This window comes from Hevea brasiliensis, chromosome 11 (assembly GCF_030052815.1).
Source record: "Hevea brasiliensis isolate MT/VB/25A 57/8 chromosome 11, ASM3005281v1, whole genome shotgun sequence".
NCBI classification, from domain to species: Eukaryota; Viridiplantae; Streptophyta; class Magnoliopsida; order Malpighiales; family Euphorbiaceae; genus Hevea; species Hevea brasiliensis.
Genome location: NC_079503.1, coordinates 2,370,496 through 2,397,031, shown reverse-complemented (window position 1 = coordinate 2,397,031; position 26,536 = coordinate 2,370,496). Strand labels below are relative to the sequence as shown.

Genomic DNA, 26,536 nt, shown 5'->3' with positions numbered 1-26,536 from the left:
TCTTGCGATCACATAAAACTCCGATGGCATGGCTCCACTTCAACCATCCGGTTTTAATTCTATGACTAACATCCTTCTCATATCTCCCATCTACTTAAATGACTGAGCCGAGATATTTAAAGTGATTACATTGGAACAGTATTACTACATCAAAACTAACTCCTTTTCTATCATCAGTTTGGTCTTTACTGAACTTGCGATACATGTATTCTGTCTAAGTAGTTTGTGCTTAGCTGGTCCCAAGTCCAGTTAAAGGAAGAGGGTTGCGATAGGTGACAACTAGTGTAAAAATTTTGTCACACCCTATAATATGAATTCAAATGATATAATTTAATATTACAATCGAATAACAAAAAATATTTTCGTAAATAATATTTTTAAAAAAGTACTTTCTATTTTATAAAAAATATTTTTTTTATATAAATTATTTTTCACAGTACAAATGAAAAATGAAAACATAGAGTTTGCCAAGCTTATCTTAGTGTTAATGTAGAGTACCGACTCAATCAATTCTTTACTTTAAAAAAAGCTTTTTTCGTGTGGTCCTTAGCTTTTGAAAGTAAAAAGCTTTGATGGAGGGGTGGTGTTAATCATCCGCCGGCCACAGCCATACCCACGCTTGTACTTGGCTGTTTGTTTAGCCACCTTATCCAACGACCTTTCCAACTCCTTTCCAACTCCTTGTTCCCCAAAAGATTAATCACTTAAATTTGAGATGGAGCGAAGAAATTGCAACAAAGAGATTAAAAAAAAAAAATCAAGGTCGATTTGTTTTCGGTAAATAATTTGTCTATAGCTAATTTAAAAAAAAATAAATTTAAATATACAAGAACAATTAAGTTTACATTACGCGGCACATGGTGTGATGTTGGTTCACACGTGAAAGGCTTAAGCGTTAAGACAACCTAAAGCAGTCGTCCGTTACAAAACTTCCAACTCTCTGGACTTTCTCAACCTCTGTCGTCTTCTTTCTTTTCTCAGACATGAAGATTGGTCATTTCTGCTCAGATTTCTCATTCAAGGTAAGCTCTTCAACCCCTTCGCCCACCGCGCGCCCCCCCGCCGGCTCTCTTTTTTTTCTTTGCTCCTTTTCTTTTATATTCACATTCCTCTGACCCTGTTTTACCACTAGAATTATCTTACAGGTCCATTAATACTCTGTTCGTATTAGATCTCAGAATCTTTTGTTTTCTCAGAATGTAGTTGAAATCTTATCATAATTTGATAAATGGGTCTCTGGTTTTTGCAGGGATGTTAAGGTTCTTGTAATCTGTTGTATTATTTGATTCAGTACAGATCTTTTGTGAAGCCATTTTCCTGGTAGACCTTGAAAATCCTAAAAGACCCAAATTCCAATTTTTATTGCAAGTACTAGACAATCTCATCAATCCTAGACACCTAGCACTACGTCTCTGGTCAAGGAAAAAAAGTATCAATGTCTGATTCAAATCCCAAATCATCCTTGATCCCTCCATCGTCCTCTCCAAAACTCCCAGATTTTAAACAATCTGTGAAGCTTAAATACGTGAAGCTTGGCTACCATTACCTTATCACCCATGGAATGTACCTATTTTTATCTCCTCTTGTTGTCATTGTCGCTGCTCAGCTATCTACATTCTCTGTCCAAGATCTCCATGACCTTTGGGATCATCTCAAATTCAATCTCATATCTGTGATCCTGTGTTCAACCCTACTTGTGTTTTTGTTGACCCTTTACTTCCTCACTCGTCCCCGCCCTGTTTACCTTGTAGATTTCTCCTGTTATAAGCCTGATGATTTGAGAAAATGTACCAGGCAGATTTTTATGGAAAGGTCTCAGTTAACGGGTTCTTTTGCTGAGCAAAGCCTTGAGTTTCAAAGGAAAATTCTTGAAAGGTCAGGGCTTGGAGAGTCAACTTATCTCCCTGAGGCTGTACTCAGAGTTCCTCCAAATCCATGTATGGCAGAGGCGAGGAAAGAGGCTGAGGCCGTGATGTTTGGTGCAGTCGATCAACTATTTGAGAAAACATCTTTGAAACCGAAAGATATTGGGATCTTGATTGTGAATTGTAGCTTGTTTAATCCAACTCCCTCTTTATCTGCTATGATCATTAATCATTATAAACTCCGAGGGAATATTATTAGCTATAATCTGGGGGGCATGGGTTGCAGTGCTGGTTTGATATCAATTGATCTGGCTAAAGATCTTCTTCAAGTACATCCTAATTCTTATGCATTGGTCATTAGCATGGAAAATATTACTTTGAATTGGTACTTTGGGAATGACAGGTCAATGCTTCTTTCGAATTGCTTGTTTAGAATGGGAGGGGCTGCCATTATGCTTTCCAATAAAAGGTCCGAGGGGTGGTGTCGACACCATATTTTGGCCGATCCCCAAAATACTTTGAAACCGATCCCCGGTGCTAAGTTTCCTCGGAGTAGCTAATCACGTTTCCGATCCCTCTTTGGTAGGCGGTCACATTTCCGACCTCTCCTCGCAAAGACGTGAATCAATGATAAGTCCTACGCATCCCTTGAAACTCAGCCGATCTCTCAAATCATTTACCGATCCTTCAAACCCGTTCGGATTTAGGACTGCCAAGAATATTCCCGATCTCTGTTGATAAATGAAGTGAACTAGAACTAGATGTTTTCCTACCTGTTTTATTGCCGACCTCCTTTCAGAAAGTTTAAGCTATAAAGTTTTGTTTCTATTCGGATCTTAAGTGTTCTAGTTAAATTTTCTTTCAAGTTACATTCGGCATTTCTTCCCTAGATCTCATGTTGAGTGCTTTCCGATCTCTCATACTTAGATTAATAATCACATTTAGTTTTTGTTTCTTTGTGCTCATACAATCAAATACTCGGACAAATAATGGTTTAAAATTTTCCGATCACAATCATTCATTGAACAAAAGGCATTTCATTTCATGTCATAATTTGTACAAAGTTATTGGTGAGGATCACCCCGGCTGATCTGTTGGATCACTCCTCTCTCCCTCTCACCCTCGGCTTCATCCTCACTATCTTCACCATCGCCCCCGGGTGCCAGGTCGTCCATCCAAGAAAAGTCTTCTTCTGGGTAACGCTCCTGGAGTGCGGCCAAGAGATCCTTGTGAGCCTTCACATAGGCCTCAGCTATTCCCGTCACCATCTCCTCATCCCTCTCCTTAAGCTCCTTATCCTTCGCCTCGAGTTCCTCTATAAGTTGAGCGACCTGAGAGGATGCATTGGCGTGGAGCGCCTGGACTTCCTTAAGAGCGCGGTCCCTCTCATCCGAAATACGGTTCTGTTCGCCAACCGGTCTTCATGGAGCTTTGCGATCCCTCGACACGAGATATATAATCCCGAGCCGATGAGAGTTCTGGATCGGAGAATCCACTTCACGGTTCTTCTTCCCGATCTCCTTACCCGGTGAATCCTTTCGGATCATGGTGCAGTTCACGGACACTCCACGTTTAAGCTCATGGTCCGAGTCAATATGTCATCAAGGCCACTGCAGGATAGCTTTGTCGATCCTCTGAAAGAAGATGGTAGACCCGGGACTTTAGCAAAACGGGGTTCTCCTTATGATTCGGTTATCCTTCAAGGAGTCGATCGATGTCTGGCGCCGAGAGGAGGTCCTCCCGAAGCTTGAATAGGTCCCCTTTCCGCGCTTGGGACAAGCTGCAAGAATCGAGGTGCTCTTAGATCTAGGAGGAGATCGGGTAGCCAGTGGTCGAGGACCGAAGGTTGGGAGGATCTCTTTGTATCTCCCCAAGCTCGCGACTGGTGTTTGGAGTCGTTACAACGCTTCATCTCCTTTACTTTAGGAAGATCTCTCTTTCCTTCTTCCGCTTCCTATGACCTTCACCACCCGCCATACCGCACAAAGAAAAGGTTAGTGAGATCACTAAGGTCGTGAGAATTGAGATATAGAAAATACCGTCTGAGGTTAGAGAGCGGAAGTTCGCGGTCTTGGCAGGTGAGCATTGAAACAGTCCAATGGTGCGGCTCGGCGATCCCGAATCCAAACAAGAATACTTTTTAGTGGACCTCACTCTTGAGATCCATCACTATCAAACTTTCCTCTTCGCTCAGGGTAATATGGTTGGAAGCAAGGGTCCCCGTACCACCAGTGGGAAATCCTCAAGCGGCTCGGATCTTTGCTCCTCACAATGAAGAAACGATTCTTCCGGTTCTTAAGGGGCGAGGCGGATCGGAAAGAGCGCAACTAGGCCGCTGAAAGAACCGATGGTCATCGTCCTTTCGGTGAGTTAGCCAGGTGCGACTTGGCGAACACTTTAGCCGTGAGTCGATTCCCTTAGCTCGGCATAGACCTCGGAAAGCTACCAAGATCCGCCACGAGTTGGGGTGAATTTGAACAATGGATGCTCGATGAAATTTTAAGACCTCCTTGTAGAAGTCATCCGAGGGAACGAAAGGCGGCCTTTAATTGTTCCTCGTACACCATAACCATGTCGTTCTCTTCAAAGAAGTGATTGACACGAAGGTCGTCATGGCACTTGATTAGCTCGTACAAGTCGGGCGAATGTTATATTCTTGGCTAAGCAAGAAGATCGGATTCTCGAAGAACCGATCGTAGCTCGTCTATAGGAGATTCTCCCTACGAAGAAGCGCGACGCCTTAATGGTACGACATACGACTGGAAGCGAGGACCCTAAGAGGTTCGGGTTGCGTGCTTGGCGGCGCCTCTTCCTCATCGAGACGATGACCAAGAGAACTCAATGGAAGGAGGGCTCGCGCTCTCGACCTTCGGCACGCTCATTTTCAAAAGAAACAAAGAACTTAAACAAAAAAGAAGATCAAAGTCCTTACAGAGTCTAATCGGTGTCGGAGAAAATGAGAGAACTTGAAGCTATGAGCGGGAGACGAAAATGAAATGAGAAAACAAGCGCTAACCCTCCCTATTTATACTAGTCAGAGCATTTAATGCTCGCGAGGTTCTAAGCGGCGCATCGATTGGTGAGACTCGGCCATTACGACACTTTTCTCAAATATCCGAATGTTCGAGAGATCGGTCAATCGGAGATCGGCATAACAAGTTAAATATTTTGAATAAAGGATCACCAAGTGTCATTCAAGTAAAGAACGGATCGGATAACCACCTTAGAGATCGGAAAATAATCAATGCAAAAATAATAAGATGATAAGCAAAATAAAGTCTTTATTTGCAAAAAGATCGGATTACATCATTTGGGCGATCTCTAGGATCGGATTAAAATAAAGGTCTAGCTACATCATGTGGCCGATCTCTAGAGATCCGATTACATTGAAAATTACATCATTTCGTGATCTCTAGAGACCGATGAAAATCCTATCTGAAGAGGTGATCTAAGGACCGGTTTATAATCGATCCCAAGGATACTCCCGAGATCCATGGATCGATTTATAACTAATGCCAAGGATACTCCAGGTGTTCCAAAGATCGCTTTATAATCGATCCCAAGGATATTGCCGACGGATGCTTCATCCGTGTCGAACACCCAATGTGGATCGAATCATTTCGGAACACTCAATGTGATGAGAAGCCGAATGAACTCGGTTGAGCAACTTCGAGATCGGTACAAGCCCGCAATACGGATCGGTCAAATTCGATTCTCTCACCATCGCCAATTAGGACCATCCAATCACCGGATCGTAAATTTTCCGTCGAGGAAAAGGGAATTCCATCTAAGAGGATCAAAACCACGATTGTAGCGGAACTTTCCCGAAGCTAGAACCAAGAAACAAGGAGAAAGAGAGAAAATCGAATGAAGGAAATGCCACTATCAAGGGGTATATATAGGGAAAATGGGCATTTAATGCCGATGAAACGGCGGACGCTTGAAAATCGAGATGTAATTAATGCTTGGACCGAATCCGCATCGATCAAGGGATAAAAGAGATCGGAGATAGGAGATCGCATGAGAGATCGGAATGGGAGCTAGGGAGGGATCGGAAGACAAAAAGAATAAGACAAATTCCGATAACCGCCGCCGAATCGAGCCGAGGTAGTTAAAGCGTGGCGACGAGATCTCCACCGCACGCCTAAGAATCGCCCGCAATCTCCGACAGTGCGTGGTATGTCATGACTGTCATGTACTTCCCAATCCCCACCGTTGTTGTCAGTTGTAAGGATGATTCCGGAACACTTGGATCAAGAGAGAAGACGACAATACGGCGTCTTTCACTCTCACCCGGATCGTTCGGACAAAGGATTCAAGACCGTCGGATTAAAAGAGGAAAAGGACAAATATTTTGAGAAGCGATCTCACCATTCGTTTTGATTCTCTTTAATTCTCGAACATCCGATCATGTACTTCAAAATCCCGACCCTCCATCTCCTCAAAATGAATCGACCCTTCATGGGGAGCACGGATTCCTATAAATACTGCATGAAAAAGCGTTCAAAGGGGGAAAAAGGACTGACGAAAAAAAGAAAGGTCATATTATAGCGGAAGAACTCAAAATTTCATTCATTTGTTATTCTGCTACTTTGAAGTATTGATTGGAAAGACTTTTGAAACTAGTTTTCAAGTGTTTCTTGAAAGGATTTTGAACACTGGAACTCTACATTTCCACTTGTTCATCACACGATCACGCCTTCACTTTCAACTCTTTATCATCTCTATTTTCATCCCTCGTTGGAGCTCAAATCCCACTCGGTTGTTATCTTGACCTAATCACATCATAGCTAAGCTCCCTCCGTTCACGGTGAACATCAACTCTCAAAGCTAATCACCGCGGTCTTGTTTCTAGTGGCCACCCCATAATTATTCCTCTGATTCAGCTCCTCCTGTAAGAGCTCACGTCATGCTTTTATTAAGTGTTTGCGTTCATTTCTTTCGTAGTCTCTCTGTCCTTTTACGTATGTGATTTTTCTCCAAGTTCATCTCGTGCAAAGAGACCGTAAATGTTATTCTCGTGTCATCTCTTTAGTGATTAGTGTGCCTTTATTAATCTTCGTCATTTCAATACAAGCTTTTCTCGGTTCCTAGTAGAGTGTAAATGGTCGTAAGACGAGGTAATCGCAACCTAAAGATCTCTCTTAAAGGGAAAATCAATAATACATAAGGAAGATAGTCAAACTATTAGGGTCGACGAAACGCAGATTCGGCAAAGATGCCATAAAATGGAAGTAAAAGAAGCGAGTAGATTGGTCATAAATAAATATTGGTAAAATAAATACATGAGAGGTCGGTAAATCAGTCTCATTTTCCCTGTCTAGCCGAAGGATATTGATAAGTCCTATCCCCAACCTCTTTAAACTTCGGATCCTTATCTCTAGGTTCTTAGGGCACCAAAATTCGGAGATCGGAAAAATACCTTTCTGCACCTTTATAATTTAAAAGAGATCGTATGATAGTTCTTATCCTGTCTTAACTAAAATTCTAATAAAAATTTAAAAGAGATCGGAGGAGAGTTCTTATCAGGTCTCAACTCAAAATTTTATTAAATAGGATCGGAGGAGAATTCTTATCCTGTTCCCATCTCGAAATTTTAATAAATACCTAAAAGAGATCGGAGGAGGACCTCACCCGACCTCCAATTAGAATTTTAATAAATAATCCAAAGAGAGATCGGAGGAGAGTTCTTATCAGGTCTCTATTCAAATTTTAATAAATATTAAAAAGAGATAGGAGGAGAGTTCTTATCCTATTCTCACACCAAATTTCAACCCGTATGCAAGATAATCCCAAAACCTGAACAATTCGTAACGCCAACTCACTAAGTTTGTCTCATTTACTTATGTATCCGGGTAATCCTAATTAGTGAAAAATCAAACATTCCTTTTACCAAAAGGATTAACATTCCCACTATAGCCCTTCTAACTAATTTATAAAGGACACAAAATTAAATCTACTTACCCTTGTTAAGGGATGAGGTGGGGTGCCTAACACCTTCCCCACAGTTAATGGACCCCAACCTAGAATCTCTGTTTTGAAGTGGTTTCATTTTTAATTTAACTCCTAAATGGTTTTCTTTAGTTTCCTCAAAACTAAGGTGGCGACTCCTCACTTTTCCCACTTGGTGAGTGATCGTCAGGCGACCGCAAAATCCCGTTATGACGACTTAGCGACTCCACTGGGAAATGTATCCTAACCCGATCTAGAGGTCCAAAAGTAGGCTTAATTTTTGTCCGATCAAATTATAGTTAGAGGGCTCACTCGGCAATGTCTTATATGCTAATTATTATTGCTAACTATTTTGTTTTGCCTGTTCTATCTCCTACAAAGGTTTCTTCATTTCAAAGAAAAAGGAAAAAAGGAAAATGGAAAAATAAAATCCCCCTGAATTGGGAAGAGGTAAAAGTGTCCCTTCACACACCGAACACTTACACAATGTCCTCACACACTATAGTCCTAACCCGGGCTTTCTTACCCTTTTAGGAAAGTAGGAGGGGGTCATGTAGCAGTGCAGTGGGTTTTACCCGTTAGTATCCGTGAAGGCTCTGCTCAAATTGAAACTCGTTCTATCCATTGTGATACTCGTGGAATTTTCCGACAATATCATGGGGGTAGAATGGGGCTCTCTTGTTCTGATGAGGGGCAATTTGGGAACTGTGGCTATTAGAAAAATTAGATCTGAGCTAAACCGTCACAATAGCCGAAAGTCGTAGTAAATCGCCTCATAAGATAGAACCATCCATAGGTAGCGCTTACTCAGATCGAGTCTCCTATTATAGGACAAAAGGGACATGTTTACTCTTACCTTACTCTTTCGATTTCTTTTCGTTCATTTTGTGAGGGTAATCTTGAATTCTACTGAAACACTTACACATTTTCCTACTTTGATAAATGTGTACGTGTCACTCTCTAAACAGTATGATTCAAAATTACCCTAATTTGTCTTACTAACGAATCTTCCCGCAGGCATCACCAAACCGAGGGTCTGTAAAAGGATAGGCATCATTTTTATCATGGCATCCTCGAGTCAGTCGGCAGAAAAGGTTCAGAATGCTAAACTTTGGTCTGAATCGGCTCATGTTCCTGCATTCTCCCAAAATGATGCTTTCAAGGCGCCTGCTAGCTCGCTACCTTCACTGGATTTGGATGAAATAGAGGTCAAAATGAACAACCTCGAGGGTCTGTCTAGTAGATGGAGGTCGCTTCCCGATCAGGTCAAGGTACAGTTTGAAGAAAAGTACGGAAGGATTGCAACCTTAATGCAAGTCAAGGTCCAAATCCCGGCATTAAAAGCCATGTTGTCGGTTTGGAATCCTAAGTACGGAGTATTCTCTTTCAATGATATTGACACGGTCCCCACTATGGAAGAATATCAGGCATTGCTAGGGATCCCATACTCCTTGCAGAACCGGATCTACTTACACCTCGAGCATAGATGCACTGAAAGCGGTTGGCACACATGTTGGGTTTTCCCCGGAAGAAGTAAAGTCCAGAGAAATCAAAGGGAACACGTATGGATGGTATTGGACGTACCTTGAGAAGCGGTTAGATCATCGCCTCCAAGAGAAACGATGGGATCAAGCTTCCGTAGCACTCGCCTTGGGAATCTATGGTCTGATCCTGTTCCCGGGGCCATTGGGGATCATCACTAGCAGTGCAGTAGAGGTATTTTGGACAGTAGAAAGGCAGGGGATCAACCCGATACCGGCAATCCTTGCTGAAACCTTGTTAACCCTAACTTACTGCACAACAGGGAAAGGGTCCATTAAGTGTTGCTCTCGCTATTATACCTGACTATCACCACATGTGTCCCGAGGAGACAAAAGGATTGACTTGGTACCTTGACCACCTCCCATTGAGAAGATGATCCGGTTAGTGATAAGCCCAAGAATGAAAAACATGGCATGGAACGGATTACGAGTTTCAATAGCCATGATTATCGTTGGAGGAAGTCGTGGACGTCAAGCCAACCTGTCTTGATTGGTACAGAGGTATTGATCGGTGTCCCTAATTGGAATAACCGGGTATACAAATTACACTCCAACGCTGGTAACAAGGCAGTTTGGCTCAACACAATCTGTGATCAACATTGAAGAATACCACCAAGGACACTTCTACCATGAACTCAAGGAAGAAGAAGGGTTGAAAATGGCTCGCAAGTCTTGGGAAAGCATCGCTCTGATAGAGAAATCACCCAAAGGCCCAAGTGCCTCGGACGATTATCTTAAATGGAGGACTGACAGGGACCGAGAACACTCTACTGTAGAATTCAAGGACGACAACCCTCGCCAAGACGCCTTATTAGAGGAAGCTGATAATCGCCTGGTTGACTCGCTACAAAAGGCAAATACCGAGAACTCACAATTGCAGGAACAAATAAAGCAATTGGAGGACCAACAGCAGAAACTTAAGAGAAGGGTAAGAAAGCTCAAGGAAGAGGCAAGGGCAAAGGATAGGGTTCAAGAGCAAGAGGTACATGGGAAAAGAAAGAAACTCTCTCAAGCCGAGGTCAAAGAAATGAAAGGGCGTAATAGTAAGCTTCAGAAAGGATGAAGTACCAAGAGGTGCTCGTTGAAGAGTATAAACAGGAAAACAAGAAGAAGAAGCTTGAATTAAAAGAACAGCACTCCTCATCAACGATATCTTGAAAGAGTGTGCTAAAGAAAGAAAAGAAAAGAAAAACAAGTCGCCTCTATCAAGAACTGAAAGAGAATGTAGACAAGCTGGAGAGGACAATAGCACAAGGAAAACAAGAATTATTACCATAATCATAGTAAGCCATCAAAGCATTCGATCCTGCCAGGCAAGAAGGAAGGTTATATGAGTATCTCAGAAAATGTCATCTCATTATAAAGAACCTCCCAGAGCTTAGGCCGATGTAAAAGATACGATGTACAAATTATTCAGTTAATGAAGTGATTTTTGGACCATTGTTTAGCAAAATTTGTGAATGAATAGTATGACTCCCGTAGGAACTTCCTCGCTAGGGTTATGTGAAAAATTGAAATGCGTTGTATGGACAAGTATCATAAATGCGCACTCAATCTCGTCATTCACGGTCAGACTATCGAACGATGCCATGATAAAGCTGAGGCAATTATCCTTTTTACAGATTTCAACTTGGCTCTCAAATGCCATCAGATCCTTCGTCTGCATCAGACTTTTTAGTTTCTCTGCAAAAATCCAAATTTTATTTCAGATTTTCTTTTTTTTACTCCTCCCAGGAAATCAATATTGATTCAAACAAGGCAAGTCTGACCAAGCACACAGTTCAACCCAAGCGAGTGTACTTAACAAGATCTCGAACAAGAAAGATAATGGAAAATCAGGAGCAAGTATGAGAACCTACAGGCGGTGTCTCCGAATTGAAAGATCAGCTTTCTGAAATCATGAGACTAATGAAGGAAATGTCTCAGAACAAACCTACTTCAGAACCTAACCCACCATTACCTCCTCCGCCTCCTACAACAAATGATCCTCATCAAGCTTCAACCTCTTTTACCTTTCAGTCTCCCATTCCGGACCCGACAGTCACTGTCAATCCGGTGAGCATGAATAATGACCCACCTTTCTCCTATTACCCTACTTGTCTCAAATGCCGAGCCACACCCTACAATCCCGATCCATCCAGATTTACTCCACCCTCGGCTCCGGTTGGAGGAGCATATCACACATGGAAGGAGAACATAGGGCGAGAGATAACGAGAAACTATCTCGCCTCTAGAAGAAAGATCGAGGGCAATAGAGGGGCCGAACATGTATGGTACAGTCGATGTGTCATCACTGAGATTGGTGCCAGAGGTGGTGGTACCACCCAAATTCAAGGTTCGGATTTCACAAGTACACCGGAAACTCGGATCCTCAGATCCACCGCAACCTACATTGCCAAAATGTCCGCTTTAACGGAAGACGATAGACTTCTCATTCACTTCTTTCACGAGAGCCTCTCCGGAGCAGCTCTGAGATGGTGCATACAATTGGACAGGAGCAAGCTACACTCCTGGAAGGATTTAGCCGATACTTTTCTGAAGCAATATAAATTCAATTGTGATGCTGCACCCAGAAGGAGGGACCTCCGTAACACAGTACAGAAAGACCGGAAAGTTTCAAGCGACGCCTAACGATGGAGGGAGAAGGCTGCAGTAAGTATATCCTCCAAAGGACCGACAATGAACTTTGCTCCTATTCATCGAAACGTTGAAGGCTCCTACTTCAACTTGATGATCGGAATACCTCCAACAGCTTCTCAGATATCATCCAAGCGGTGAGAGAATCGAAGCCAATCTGAGAATAGGAAGGCTACAGGAGTTGGCTGAGAACCCTGTAAAGAAAACTGCCAATTTTGGCAAGAAAAAGGAGGGTGATGTACACTCTATCACCCGTCAGAATAATTACCCCCAATTTCCCCAAAATAACTACCGGCCATATTCCCCCTCTCATGGCCAAACCATCGCCAACATTCCACCTCCTTTCCCTAATTATCCACAAACACGCCCACAATACGCCCCACCCACAAATTTCCAACCAAGACCACCTCCTCCACCAACTCAACCACGACCACCACAAAATAACCCGAGACCTCCAAGAAATCCTGATCCACCCCTTCCCCTCCCTCTCAGTGAAATATACCGATACCTTGTGATAAACCAAATCGCAGTCCCTTTAGACCCAATCCAGCCGCCATATCCCAGGTGGTATGATGCCACAGCCCGTTGTGAGTATCATGGAGGAGCACAAGGGCATTCAACTGACAACTGCGGGGCACTCAGAGGGAGAGTGCACGCTCTAATCCGGAACGGGTGGTTGAAAATTGAGGGGAATGGTTCCCTCCCCAATGTCACCTCAAATCCACTGCCCAACCATAATGCGGGTAGTGGTGTAAATATGATCGAATCTAAGGGAAAGGGATCAACACCTGAAGTGGATGAGCTGGTTCCATACTTTGAGGAGATTTTTGCTATAGCAATGAGGGAAGGTTATCTTTCCCCCCAGGCACCGGGATTAGAGGAGAATACGGGGGTTCCTTACCATGGAGGGGCAAACATCATGAGTGCGAGATTGTGAGGGGTTCTGCAAGAGGTCCGAACTTATTGTCATTTAAGGGGTGGAGATGTCGAAGAGGTCAAAACGGAAGGGGAAGTGAACACCACAAGATTCACCAAACCGCTTCTACCTCCAAGCCTAATCACCTTCTCACCCCCAGTAGCCTCACCACCAGTAACAGTTATTCAGACTCCGCCACAGCTCCCCATCACCAACACTCATGCTGTCCCTTGGAACTATAATTTCCAAGTTTTTACTCAGGGAGCGTCAAGCAGCACATCCGCTCCTAGCCTCGCCTCACCTCCGGCACTACCAAAGCCATGTTTCGCTCCTCACGAGCACTTCAGGATGACTTATCTGGACTCGCCAAAGAACATCGCTCCCCAAACAAGTCCTCACCTATTATTGCAATAAAACCCTCTCCACCGAGCAAGAAGTCAAGTTTATAACCCGAAGTGGGAGGTGTTACGGGAACGAGGAAAGAGAAAAGAGAAAAGGGAAAGTAAAGATGGGAGAGTCATCGAGAAACACGGAAGAGGAGGTTGAGAAAGCAGGGGAAGCAGAGCCTGTTGAGCATAGAGAAGATGAAGAACTGTTGCTCCAAATAATGAAGCAGAGCGAGTATGACGTGGTGGAACAGTTGAGAAAGACACCCGCTCGGATTTCATTATCACGATTTTGAGTTCGGAAGTGCACCGAAAAGCGTTGCAGAGAATCCTGGATCAGGCCTTTTTCAACCCTGACATTACTCCGGGGCAGTTTGAGAAGTTAGTGGGACAAATCCAGGAATCCAGATCTGTAGCCTTTTCTGAAGAGGAGGTAGACCCTGCAGGCTTAGGGCATAATAAAGCTCTGCATATAACGGTAAAATGTAAAGGTCAGTATAGTGGCCAAGGTCCTCATCGATAACGGATCGACCCTCAATGTATTGCCTAGCGCTACCTTGGCTAGATTGCGGTTGACCAATCGGACATACGTCGAGTACTATGGTGGTGAGAGCTTTGACGGAACAAGGAGAGAGTGCCGGGGACGTTGACTTGCCAATCGGTCGGTGCATGTACTTTCAATATCACGTTTCAAGTGATGAACATTGAGCCACTTACACCATCTCGTTAGGGAGGCCTTGGATCCATTCTGCGAATGCTGTTCCTTCTACTTTGCACCAGAAGATCAAATACATTAAGGACGGCAAAATCATCACGGTGAAGGGCGAAGAGGCCATACTAGTCACCAAGCCGCAATCACTCCCTTATGTGGAAGCAGCCGAGGAGTCATTGGAAAGTTCTTTCCAGGCCCTTGAATTGCAAGATCCTGGGAAGGAGGGGGCCATGGCTATGGTGGCCAAAGTAATGTCAAGAAGGTATGAAGAGGGTAAAGGCCTAGGCGCCACATTACAAGGGATTGTCAAGCCTATACCGGCCATTCAGAAGATAGGCCGTTGTGGTTTGGGATATGAGGAGGATGCCCTCGTGGATGGGCGATTCTGGATGAGAAAAATGCTTCGGGATCAGAGATTTGACCAGAAGATAGGAAAGGTGAAAGTAGTCCCGAGAATCACGGAAATCTTCACTAAACCGGTCATTCAACATCCGGCAAGTACAGAAGAATCACCTGATGATCCATCCATAGATGTCATCCAACTGGATTCCTTGTATGAGGCCCTAATTTCGCCAATGGCTGAAGAGCAGGAGCTTGACAACTGGACAACGGAGGATATCCCTGTACTCAATCTCGAGTAAAGTACCTCTGGTTATCTACACTTGATCACTTTGTCCATGGTGACAAGTGTAATACTGTAAATGGACCTTTTCTTATGGCATTAATATTAATGAATTAATAGCGCATTTTTAATTCAATACTCTTTTTTCTTTCCATCCTTATAACATGTTCTATTCTTTATTCCTTCAGGACAATTCATCAATTAACACCTAATAATCCAATAAACTCATAAATTCCTCCGTTAATTTTGAAATCCCCATAATCGCCATTACTTCAAGTAATTCGAGGAAGACCTTCTGTAAGAAAGCAATGAAAAGATGAACCCTCCTCGTGCCTTGTGAAGGCAAACGCGTGCACAATAAACTTAGGCACGGAAGAAGTAAAAAGGGAACTTAAGATAGTGGAGAGTGAGGAGTTGGGAGATATGATCGGTGCAGCAGGAATATCTCGACGTGTTCTCTTGGAGCTATGATGACATGGTCGGTTTGTACCCTCATATAGTGACGCACAAGATTCCTTTAATTAGGAACGATCCGTGAAGCGGCGAGGAGAATGAATCCCGATACACTGCTCAAGGTTCGGGATGAAGTCAAGAAACAGTATGACGCCGGGTTCTTAGAAGTGGTCAAATATCCCCAATGGGTGGCTAACGTCGTCCCAGTGATGAAGAAAGACGGGAGAGTCAGGGTGTGTGTTGACTACAGGATCTTAATAAAGCTAGTTTGAAAGACGATTTCTCTCCCCACATTGATGTGTTAGTTGACAATGCCGCGGGTTTGGGCAGATGTTCGTGTATTGATGGGGCATCAGGGTACAATCAGATCCCAATGGACGAGGAAGACAAGGATAAAACTGCTTTTATCACCCAATGGGGGGTATTCTGCTATCGGGTCATGCCCTTCGGGTTGAAGAATGCCGGGGCTACTTACCAGCGCGCAATGGTCACATTATTCCAGGATCTGATGCAGAGAGAAGTGGAGGTGTATGTGGATGATATGATCATCAAATCCCGGGGAGAGGAGAGCCACGTTCAGTGATAAGGAGGGTGTTTGAAAGACTCAGAAATACCAGTTGAAGTGAACCTGCTAAGTGCATATTCGAGCTAGATCGGAAAAGCTGTTGGGATTCATAGTAGCGAGAAAGGGATAGAAGTAGATCCGCATAAGGTTCGAGCTATTCAAGAAATGCCGCCCCAAAAGCGAGAAAGGGAGGTGCGTAGCTGGGAAAGTGAACTACATTTCGAGGTTTATTTCTAATCTCACCGCCAAAGTCGAGCCTATTTTCGACATTACTCGGAAAAACAACTCTACTCAATGGGATTGATTTGTCAAGAGGCTTTTGAGAAAATCAAGCGATATCACAAACCCACCAAGATTGGTCCCACTGGCGGTAGGCCTCGATCCTGTACATGGCACCAACAGAATTCCATGGGATGTGTTTTGGGACAAAGATGATGATACCGCCAAAAGAGAGGGCCATTTATTACCCGAGCAAGAAGTTCAATGATTGTGAGTCAAGGTACTCTTCCTTAGAAAAGACTTGTCGGCGTTGGCACAGACAAAGAAATCGCCTTAAGCACTACATGTTAAATCACAAAACATGGCTCATCTCCGTGATGGACCCTATCGATATGTATTTGAGAGCCCCTTCGTGCTGGAAGAATAGCCAAGTGGCGGGTTATACTCTCCCAATATGATATAGTCTACATGACCGGAAGCGGTGAAAGGTAGCGTGATTCTCGACCTCCTAGCGTAAAAACCCTATCGGATTATGAAGCTCAATTTTGAGTTCCCGATGAGCATATTAATGAAGTAGATGCAAGAAGGGGAACCACCAATGTATGGGAAATGTATTTTGACGGAGCGGTCAATTTATCCGGAACGGAATCGAGCCGCATACTAGTATCCCGGAAGGAAAGCACTTCCCAATAGCCGCTAAGTTGGGATTTGACTGCACCAACAATGTCATGAATATGAAGCTTGTGTGATGGGTCTACATGCCGCTATAAAGATGAAAATCGAAAGTTGGAGGTGTATGGAGACTCCTCTCGATAATTTATCGTTAAGGGAGAATGGCAAACCAAGGATCCCAAGCTAATCCCCTATCGAAGCACTTACTCGGAGATGATCAAGGAATTCAAGAAATCTCTTTCACTCATCCGAGTAGAGACAGAATCAATTTGCGATGCCTTAGCTACTCGCCGTTATGGCTCAAATCGAAGAAGGACAGACGTTTGCACGTTCAAGATTAAGGTAAGGGATGAGCCAGCCTATTGTCTCATGATTGAAGAAGAGCCCGACAGAAAGCCTTGGTATCATGACATCCTGGTCTACTGTAGAACCGGAGAATTCCCTTCAGGGGCAAGCAAGAATGAAAAGAAGATGATTCGGAGATTAGCATTAGGGTACTTTCCCAGTGGAGAGACCCTATACAAGAGGAGCGCCAACGGCGAATTACTGAGATGCGTAGATGCAAAAGAAGCTAAGAGAATCCTCTTTGAGACGCATGAGGGAAATTGTGCCACTCACGCCAATGGTCACATGATGACGAAGCAAATCATGCGACGTGGGTATTTTTGGACCACAATGGAAAAGGATTGCATCGAGTATTTCCGGAAGTGCCACAAGTGTCAGATTTACGCAGATCCGATAAATGTGCCACCTCACAAGCTGTTCAATCTCGTCTCACCGTGGCCTTTTGCAAAGTGGGGCATAGATGTGATTGGTCCCATCAATCCCAAGGCATCCAATGGGCACAGATTCATCCTTGTAGCCATCGACTATTTCTCCAAGTGGGTCGAGGCGACATCCTATGCTCACATCACGCAGAACACGTTTCTCAAATTCTTCAGAAACAATATCATCCGCGGCATGGTCTCGAATGAAATTGTCGCGATAACGCCAAGAACACGAACGGTCAGAAGATTCTGAAGCTGTGTGATCTATACAGAATCAGACTTCTCAATTCCTCCCCATACCGTCCCAGGATGAATGGAGCGGTTGAAGCCGCGAACAAAACCTCAAGAGAATAATCAGGAAAATGACAAATACATATAGGGATTGGCATGATATGCTTCCCTACGCTCCACGCATACCGGACTTAGTAAGAACCTCGGCCAGGGCAACACCATACTCACCGGTCTACGGGATGGAAGTCAGTATTGCCTATTGAGGTTGAAATCCGTCCCTAAGAATTTTGAAGGAATCGTGGATCGATGAGTCGAATGGATCCCCAAGGTTGGATCGATTGAATTTCTTTGGATGAGAAAAGGTTAACAGCAGCATGTCACGGACAATTATACCAGAGAAGACTGGCCAGGGCATTTGATAAAACGCGCGCCACGGAATTTCAACACGGGACTTAGTTCAAGAAAGCATCGCCAAACCAAAACGATCCCCGGGCAAATGGTCACCAACCTACGAGGGTCCTTATGTGATTAAAAGGCGTTCGGAGGAGCCTTGATCTTGACTCACATGGACGGTGAAGAATTCCGAGACACGTGAATGCCGACACCAGTCAAGAGATACTATGCATGAAAAGGTGAAAGGATGAAAACCCGAAAGGGCGTCTTAAAAAAAAAAAAAAAAAAAAAAAAAAAAAAAAAAAAACTTGGGGTGAAAACCCAAAAGGGCGTCCCAAGAACCGAAGTGGAGGAATAAGGAAGGGGGCATGAAACCACGGATAGAAAAGAGACCGTTACGACATGCAGCTTCAGAGAACTCGAAATAATGGCAGTTAAAAGACTTCAAAATTAACCATAAGGAATATGTGAGATCTATCCCTATGGCCTTTCCCTTTGAAAGTTTATCTTCGTTTTTTCAAGACCATAATAAAGTTATACTTTATTCCTTCCGCTCTTATTTTTCTGCCTGCCCGCTTTTAATACTGCCCTTTCTCTTTGTTTAATGTGCTATTAATTAGTTAAATTTTTGCCATAAGATTTGAATTCGAGAATTGATAACCTCACGTACTTTGCTATGAGATTTGCAGGGAATGACGGCCTTAAAAAAAAAATAAAAAAAAAAAAAAAAAAAACTAGAGGCGAAAACCCGAAAGGGCGCTTCTAGCCGAATGGACGATGAGAAAGTGAAAACAAGCAACTGCGATTTCCTTAGTATAAGAAGATATTCGTGAATGACAAGGTGCATCAGAAAGAATGAGATATTAGGTCAGGTCTTGCAACTCCTCCTACATTAATCGTACGCCTTCGTTATCTTGTTGAGTACACTCTTCAGGAATAACTTCATATGCCAAAGTCGGACTTGTTTTGTAAGTTGATTTTAATTTCCGCAATTTAAATTTCCACCATCAATCTATGGATCCTTGATCCAAGTTGATTTTATTTTCTGCAATTCCACCATCAATCTGGATCCTTGATCCAAGTTGATTTTATTTTCTCGCAATTCCACCATCAATCTACGGATCCTTGATCCAAGTTGATTTTATTTTCCCGCAATTCCACCATCAATCTCGGATCCTTGATCCAAGTTGATTTTATTTTCTGCAATTCCACCATCAATCTCCGGATCCTTGATCCAAGTTGATTTTATTTTCTGCAATTCCACCATCAACCTCCGGATCCTTGATCCAAGTTGATTTTATTTTCCTGCAATTCCACCATCAATCTATTTATACATTATAAAAGTTGATTTTATTTTACTGCAATTCAACAATCAATCTATGGATCCTTGATCCAAGTTGATTTTATTTTCCTGCAATTCCACCATCAATCTACGGATCCCCGATCCAAGTTGATTTTATTTTCTGCAATTCCACCATCAATCTATGGATCCTTGATCCAAGTTGATTTTATTTTCTGCAATTCCACCATCAACCTCTGGTTCCTTGATCTAAGTTGATTTTAATTTCATGCAATTTAAATTTCTGTTATCAACCTCTGGTTCCTTGATCTAAGTTGATTTTAATTTCATGCAATTTAAATTTCTGTTATCAACCTCTGGTTTATAGATCTAAGTTGATTTTAATTTTCTAGGTCATTAACTTAGGTGTGCTTTAGTTCCCTAATTTCAAATACCTAATCGTCCAAAATATGAGTCGGAATCTTTACATAATTCCTATACGGAAATTTTTCCTTTAATAGAAATTACGTAAAGAGGGGCAAATTGTCGACACCATATTTTGGCGATCCCAAAATACTTTGAAACCGATCCGGTGCTAAGTTTCCTGAGTAGCTAATCACGTTTCCGATCCTCTTTGGTAGGCGGTCACATTTCCGACCTCTCCTCGCAAAGACGTGAATCAATGATAAGTCCTACGCATCCCTTGAAACTCACCGATCTCTCAAATCATTTACCGATCCTTCAAACCCGTTGATTGGATTTAGGACCATCAAGAATATTCCCGATCTCTGTTGATAAATGAAGTGAACTAGCACTAGATCTTTTCCTACCGCTTTATTGCCGACCTCCTTTCCGAAAAGTTTAAGAGCTAAAGTTTTGGTTCGATTCCGATCTTAAGTGTTCGAGTTAAATTTTCTGGTCAAGTTCTGTCAAAGATTTCTTCCCTACCGATCTCATGTTGAGTGCTTTCCGATCTCTCATACTTAGATTAATAATCACATTTAGTTTTTGTTTCTTTGTGCTCATACAATCAAATACTGGACAAATAATGGTTTAAAATTTTCAGATCACAATCATTCATTGAACAAAAGGCATTTCATTTCATGTCATAATTAGTACAAAGTTATTCTGCTGTGGGATCACCCACATCCTGATATAAATTTGGATAACTCCCTATCTCACTCTCACCCTCGGCTACATCCTCACTATCTTCACCATCGCCCCCGAGTGCCAGGTCGTCAAACCAAGAAAAGTCTTCTTACGGGTAACGCTCCTGGAGTGCGGCCAAGAGATCCTTGTGAGCCTTCACTTAGGCCTCAGCTATGCGCTTCACCATCTCCTCATCCCTCTCCTTATGCTCCTTATCCTTCGCCTCGAGTTCCTCTATAAGTTGAGCGACCTGAGAGGATGCATTGGCGTGGAGCGCCTGGACTTCCTTAAGAGCGCGGTCCCTCTCATCCGAAATACGGTTGCATTCGCCAACCGGTCTTCATGGAGCTTTGCCCGCCCTCGACTGAGATATATAATCCCGAGCCGATGAGAGTTCGGATCGGAGGGAATCCACTTCTGGTTCTTCTTCCCGATCTCCTTACCCAGCGTGAATCCTTTCGGATCATGGTGCGGTTCACGGACACTCCACGTTTAAGCTCATGGTCCGAGTCAATATGTCATCAAGGCCACTCGCAGGATAGCTGTCCGATCCTCTGAAAGAAGATGGTAGACCCGGGACTTTAGCAAAACCGGGTTCTCCTTATGATTCGGTTATCCTTCAAGGAGTCGACAAGATCTGGCGCCCGAGAGGAGGTCCTCCTGAAGCTTGAATAGGTCCCCTTTCCGCGCTTGGGACAACTGCAAGAATTGAGACGCTCTTCCGATCTAGGAGGAGATCGGGTAGCTTCGGTGGTCGAGGACCGAAGGTTGGGGAGGATCTCTTTGTATCTCCCCAAGCTCGCGACTGTGTTTGGAGTCGTTACAACGCTTCATCTCCTTTACTTTCCTAGGAAGATCTCTCTTTCCTTCTTCCGCTTCCTATGACCTTCACCACCCGCCATACCGCACAAAGAAAAGGTTAGTGAGATCACTAAGGTCGTGAGAATTGAGATATAGAAAATACCGATGCCGAGGTTAGAGAGCGGAAGTTCGCGGTCTTGGCCTGGTGAGCAACGATCCAATGGTGCGGCTCGGCCACCGAATCCAAACAAGAATACTTTTTAGTGGCAGCCTCACTCTTGAGATCCATCACTATCAAACTTTCCTCTTCGCTCGTGGTAATATGGTTGGAAGCAAGGGTCCCCGGTACCACCAGTGCTGGGAAATCCTCAAAGCGGCTCGGATCTTTGCTCCTCACAATGAAGAAACGATTCTTCCAGTTCTTAAGGGACGAGGCGATCGGAAAAGAGCCCGCAACTAGGCCGCTGAAAGAACCATGGTCATCGTCCTTTCGGTGAGTTAGCCGCAGGCACTTGGCGAACACTTTAGCCGTAGGTCCGATTCCCTTAGCTCGGCATAGACCTCGGAAAGCTACCAAGATCCGCCACGAGTTGGGGTGAATTTGAACAATGGATGCTCGATGAAATTTTAAGACCTCCTTGTAGAAGTCATCCGTGGGGAACCGGCGCCTTTAATTGTTCCTCGTACACCATAACCATGTCGTTCTCTTCAAAGAAGTGATTGACACGAAGGTCGTCATGGCACTTGATTAGCTCGCAAGTCGGGCGAATGTTATATTCTTGGCTAAACGAATCAAGATCGGATTCTCGAAGAACCGATCGTAGCTCGTCTATAGGGAGATTCTCCTACCGGCGGGCGCAGACGCCTTAATGGTACGACCATACGACTGGAGCAGGGACCCTAAGAGGTTCGGGTTGCGTGCTTGGCGGCCGCCTCTTCCTCATCGACGATGACCAAGAGAACTCAATGGAAGGAGGGCTCGCTCTCGACCTTCGCACCGCTCATTTTCAAAAGAAACAAAGAACTTAAACAAAAAGAAGATCAAAGTCCTTACAGAGTCTAATCGGTGTCTGAGAAACCGAGAAAATGAGAGAACTTCGAAGCTATGAGCAGGAGACTGAAAATGAAATGAGAAAACAACTGGCTAACCCTCCCCTATTTATACTAGTCCGAGCATTTAATGCTCGCGAGGTTCTAGGCGGCGCATCGATTGGTGAGACTCGACGGCTGTTCTGACACTTTTCTCAAATATCCGAATGTTCAGAGATCGGTCAATCGGAGATCGGCATAACAAGTTAAATATTTTGAATAAAGGATCAGTCAAGTGTCATTCAAGTAAAGAACCAGATCGGATAACCACCTTAGAGATCGGAAAATAATCAATGCAAAAAAATAATAAGATGATAACTGCAAAATAAAGTCTTTATTTGCAAAAAGATCGGATTACATCATTTGGGCGATCTCTAGGGATCGGATTAAAATAAAGGTCTAGCTACATCATGTGGCCGATCTCTAGATCCGATTACATTGAAAATTACATCATTTCTGTGATCTCTAGAGACCGATGAAAAATCCTATCTGAAGAGGCTGATCTAAGGACCAGTTTATAACTGATCCCAAGGATACTCCCAGGAGATCCATGGATCAGTTTATAACTAATGCCAAGGATACTCCTGTGTTTCCAAAGATCGGTTTATAATCGATCCCAAGGATATTGCCGACCGGATGCTTCATCCGTCGGAACACCCAATGTGGATCGACCGTCATTGTCGGAACACTCAATGTGATGAGAAGCCGAATGAACTCGATTGAGCAACTCGAGATCGGTACAACCAAGCCCGCAATACGGATCGGTCAAATTCGATTCTCTCACCATCGCCAATTAGGACCATCCAATCACCGGATCGTAAATTTTCCGTCGAGGAAAAGGGAATTCCATCGGAAGAGGATCAAAACCACGATTGTAGCGAACTTTCCTGAACGGCTAGAACCAAGAAACAAGGAGAAAGAGAGAAAAAACGAATGAAGGAAATGCCACTATCAACAGGGGTATATATAGGGGAAAATGGGCATTTAATGTCGAAGGAAACGGCGGACGCTCAAAATCGAGATGTAATTAATGCTTGGACCGAATCGGTCGATCAAGGGATAAAAGAGATCGGAGATAGGAGATCGCATGAGAGATCGGAATGGGAGCTAGGGGAGGATCGGAAGACAAAAAGAATAAGACAAATTCCGATAACCGCCGCCGTAATCAGAGCCGAGGTAGTTAAAGCGTGGCAGACGAGATCTCCACCGCACGCCTAAGAATCGCCCGCAATGCTGACAGGTGCCAGGGTATGTCATGACAGTCCTGTACATCCCAATCCCCACCGTTGATCTCACTTGTAAGGATGAATCCGGAACCCTTGGATCAAGAGAGAAGACGACAATACCAGCGTCTTTCACTCTCAGCCCCCAGATCGTTCCGGACAAAGGATTCAAGACCGTCGGATTAAAAGAGGAAAAGGACAAATATTTTGAGAAGCGATCTCAGCCATTCGTTTTGATTCTCTTTAATTCCTGAACATCCGATCATGTACTTCAAAATCCTGACCCTCCATCTCCCTCAAAATGAATCCTGACCCTTCATGGGGAGCACCCGATTCCTATAAATACCTGCATGAAAAACTGTTCAAAGGGGGAAAAAGGACGGACGAAAAAAAGAAAGGCTGTTATTATAGCGGAAGAACTCTGAAAATTTCATTCAGTTTGTTATTCTGCTACTTTGAAGTATTGATTGGAAAGACTTTTGAAACTAGTTTTCTGAAGTGTTTCTTGAAAAAGGATTTTGAACACTGGAACTCTACATTTCCAGCTTGTTCATCACCTGATCACGCCTTCACTTTCAACTCTTTATCATCTCTATTTTCATCCCTTCTGTTGGAGCTCAAATCCCACTCAGTTGTTATCTTGACCTAATCACATCATAGCTAAGCTCCCTCCAGTTCACGGTGAACATCAACTCTCAGGCTAATCAGTCCGCGGTCTTGTTTCTAGTGGCCACCCCATAATTATTCCTACAGATTCAGCTCCTCCCAGGTAAGAGCTCACGTCGCTGTTTTATTAAGTGTTTGCGTTCATTTCTTTCGTAGTCTCTCTTTCCTTTTTTAGTATGTGATTTTTCTCCAAGTTCATCTCGTGCAAAGAGACCCAGAAATGTTATTCTCAGGTCATCTCTTTAGTGATTAGTGTGCCTTTTATTAATCTTCGTCATTTCTGAATACAAGCTTTTCTGGTTCCTAGTAGAGTGTAAATGGTCGTAAGACGAGGTAATCGCAACCTAAAGATCTCTCTTAAAGGGAAAATCTGAATAATACATAAGGAAGATAGTCAAACTATTAGGTGACGCAAACGATTCGCAAAGATGCCATAAAATGGAAGTAAAAGAAGCGAGTAGATTGGTCATAAATAAATATTGGTAAAATAAATACATGAGAGGTCGGTAAATCAGTCTCATTTTCCCGTCTAGCCGAAGGATATTGATAAGTCCTATCCCCAACCTCTTTAAACTTCGGATCCTTATCTCTAGGTTCTTAGGGCACCAAAATTCGGAGATCGGAAAAATACCTTTCGTGCACCTTTCTAATTTAAAAGAGATCGGAGGAGAGTTCTTATCCGGTCTTAACTCAAATTCTAATAAACATTTAAAAGAGATCGGAGGAGAGTTCTTATCCGGTCTCAACTCAAAATTTTATTAAATAGGGATCGGAGGAGAATTCTTATCCGGTTCCCATCTCGAAATTTTAATAAATACCTAAAAGAGATCGGAGGAGGACCCTCACCCGACCTCCAATTAGAATTTTAATAAATAATCAAGTAGAGATAGGAGGAGAGTTCTTATCCGGTCTCTATTCAAATTTTAATAAATATTAAAAAGAGATAGGAGGAGAGTTCTTATCCTATTCTCACACCAAATTTCAACCCGTATGCAAGATAATCCCAAAACCCATAACAATTCGTAACGCCAACTCACTAAGGCTGTCTCATTTACTTATGTATCTGGGTAATCCTAATTAGTGAAAAATCAAACATTCCTTTTACCAAAAGGATTAACATTCCCACTATAGCCCTTCTAACTAATTTATAAAGGACACAAAATTAAATCTACTTACCCTTGTTAAGGGATGAGGTGGGGTGCCTAACACCTTCCCCACCCGTTAATGGACCCCGAACCTAGAATCTCTGTTTTGAAGTGGTTTCATTTTTAATTTAACTCCCTAAATGGTTTTCTTTAGTTTCCCTCAAAACTAAGGTGGCGACTCCTCACTTTTCCCACTTCGGTGAGTGATCGTCCGGGCGACCGCAAAATCCCGTTGCGACAGGTGGCGTTCCAAGTACAGACTGGTTCATACAGTTAGGACGCACAAGGGTGCTGATGATAAGTGCTTCTCTTGTGTTACTCAAAGAGAGGATTTTACTGGGCGCATTGGAGTTTCTTTGTCTAAGGATTTGATGGGAGTAGCTGGGGATGCTTTAAAGACTAATATCACTACCTTGGGCCCTCTTGTTTTGCCAATGTCCGAACAGCTGCTCTTCTTTACCACATTGGTGGGGAAGAAACTTCTCAAGATGAAGATTAAGCCATACATTCCAGATTTCAAACTGGCGTTTGAGCATTTTTGTATCCATGCTGGTGGAAGAGCTGTGCTGGATGAACTGGAGAAAAACCTTCAGCTTTCCGATTGGCATATGGAACCCTCAAGAATGACACTATATCGATTTGGTAATACTTCAAGCAGCTCTCTTTGGTACGAATTGGCTTATACAGAAGCCAAAGGAAGGATGAAGAGGGGGGACAGAATGTGGCAGATAGCTTTTGGATCTGGATTCAAATGTAACAGTGCAGTCTGGAAAGCTCTGCGGACCATAAGCCCAGCTAAGGAGAAGAATCCATGGATGGATGAGATACACCATTTCCCAGTGGATGTTCCCAAGTTTTCAGCCATATAAAAGTGGTAGCAGTGGTTTCTCATTTCTTTGCAGGGCAGGAGCTTCTGGTGATGAAAGCAAAATTCTTTCTTTTAGTGATGAATCTTTTTAGTGTCTGCTTTTGCTGCAGATTTATTTAGGGATTGTTAACTATATTGGTGTTCCTTTTTAAGCTATGAGTGAACTAGAATGAGGTAGTAACTACGGGATTTAGGTGGCATTGTCCCCATTTTAGCAAGAATGTGATCACTGTGCAATACATTTTTTTTTCTTTATGATGAAGTTGTTGTCTCTTTGGCAGTGTTCATTGACATTCATAGTCAGAAATCGACCCTAACATAGCCTGTTATGTAACTTTATTTTCATTGACATAAATTGCACAAATCACCAGTTTCAGTGTTCATT

At 43.2% G+C, this 26,536-nt stretch overlaps 1 protein-coding gene across 2 annotated transcripts; it reads left to right on the top strand.

Annotated features, from left to right (window-relative positions):
• The first annotated feature begins 816 nt into the window (after positions 1 to 816).
• Positions 817 to 26,406, top strand: LOC110637323 (3-ketoacyl-CoA synthase 11). 2 transcript variants are annotated; one of them, XM_058129651.1, is made up of 3 exons: positions 817 to 1,022; positions 1,250 to 2,343; positions 25,525 to 26,406. In XM_058129651.1, exons 2-3 carry the CDS (start codon positions 1,436 to 1,438, stop codon positions 26,150 to 26,152), a joined length of 1,536 nt encoding a protein of 511 aa, XP_057985634.1. In that variant the 5' UTR covers positions 817 to 1,022; positions 1,250 to 1,435; the 3' UTR covers positions 26,153 to 26,406. The 2 variants fall into 2 exon arrangements, with proteins under 2 accessions (XP_057985634.1, XP_057985635.1); XM_058129652.1 differs by lacking the exon at positions 817 to 1,022 and having other exon boundaries at positions 1,069 to 2,343.
• Positions 26,407 to 26,536: the final 130 nt, after the last annotated feature.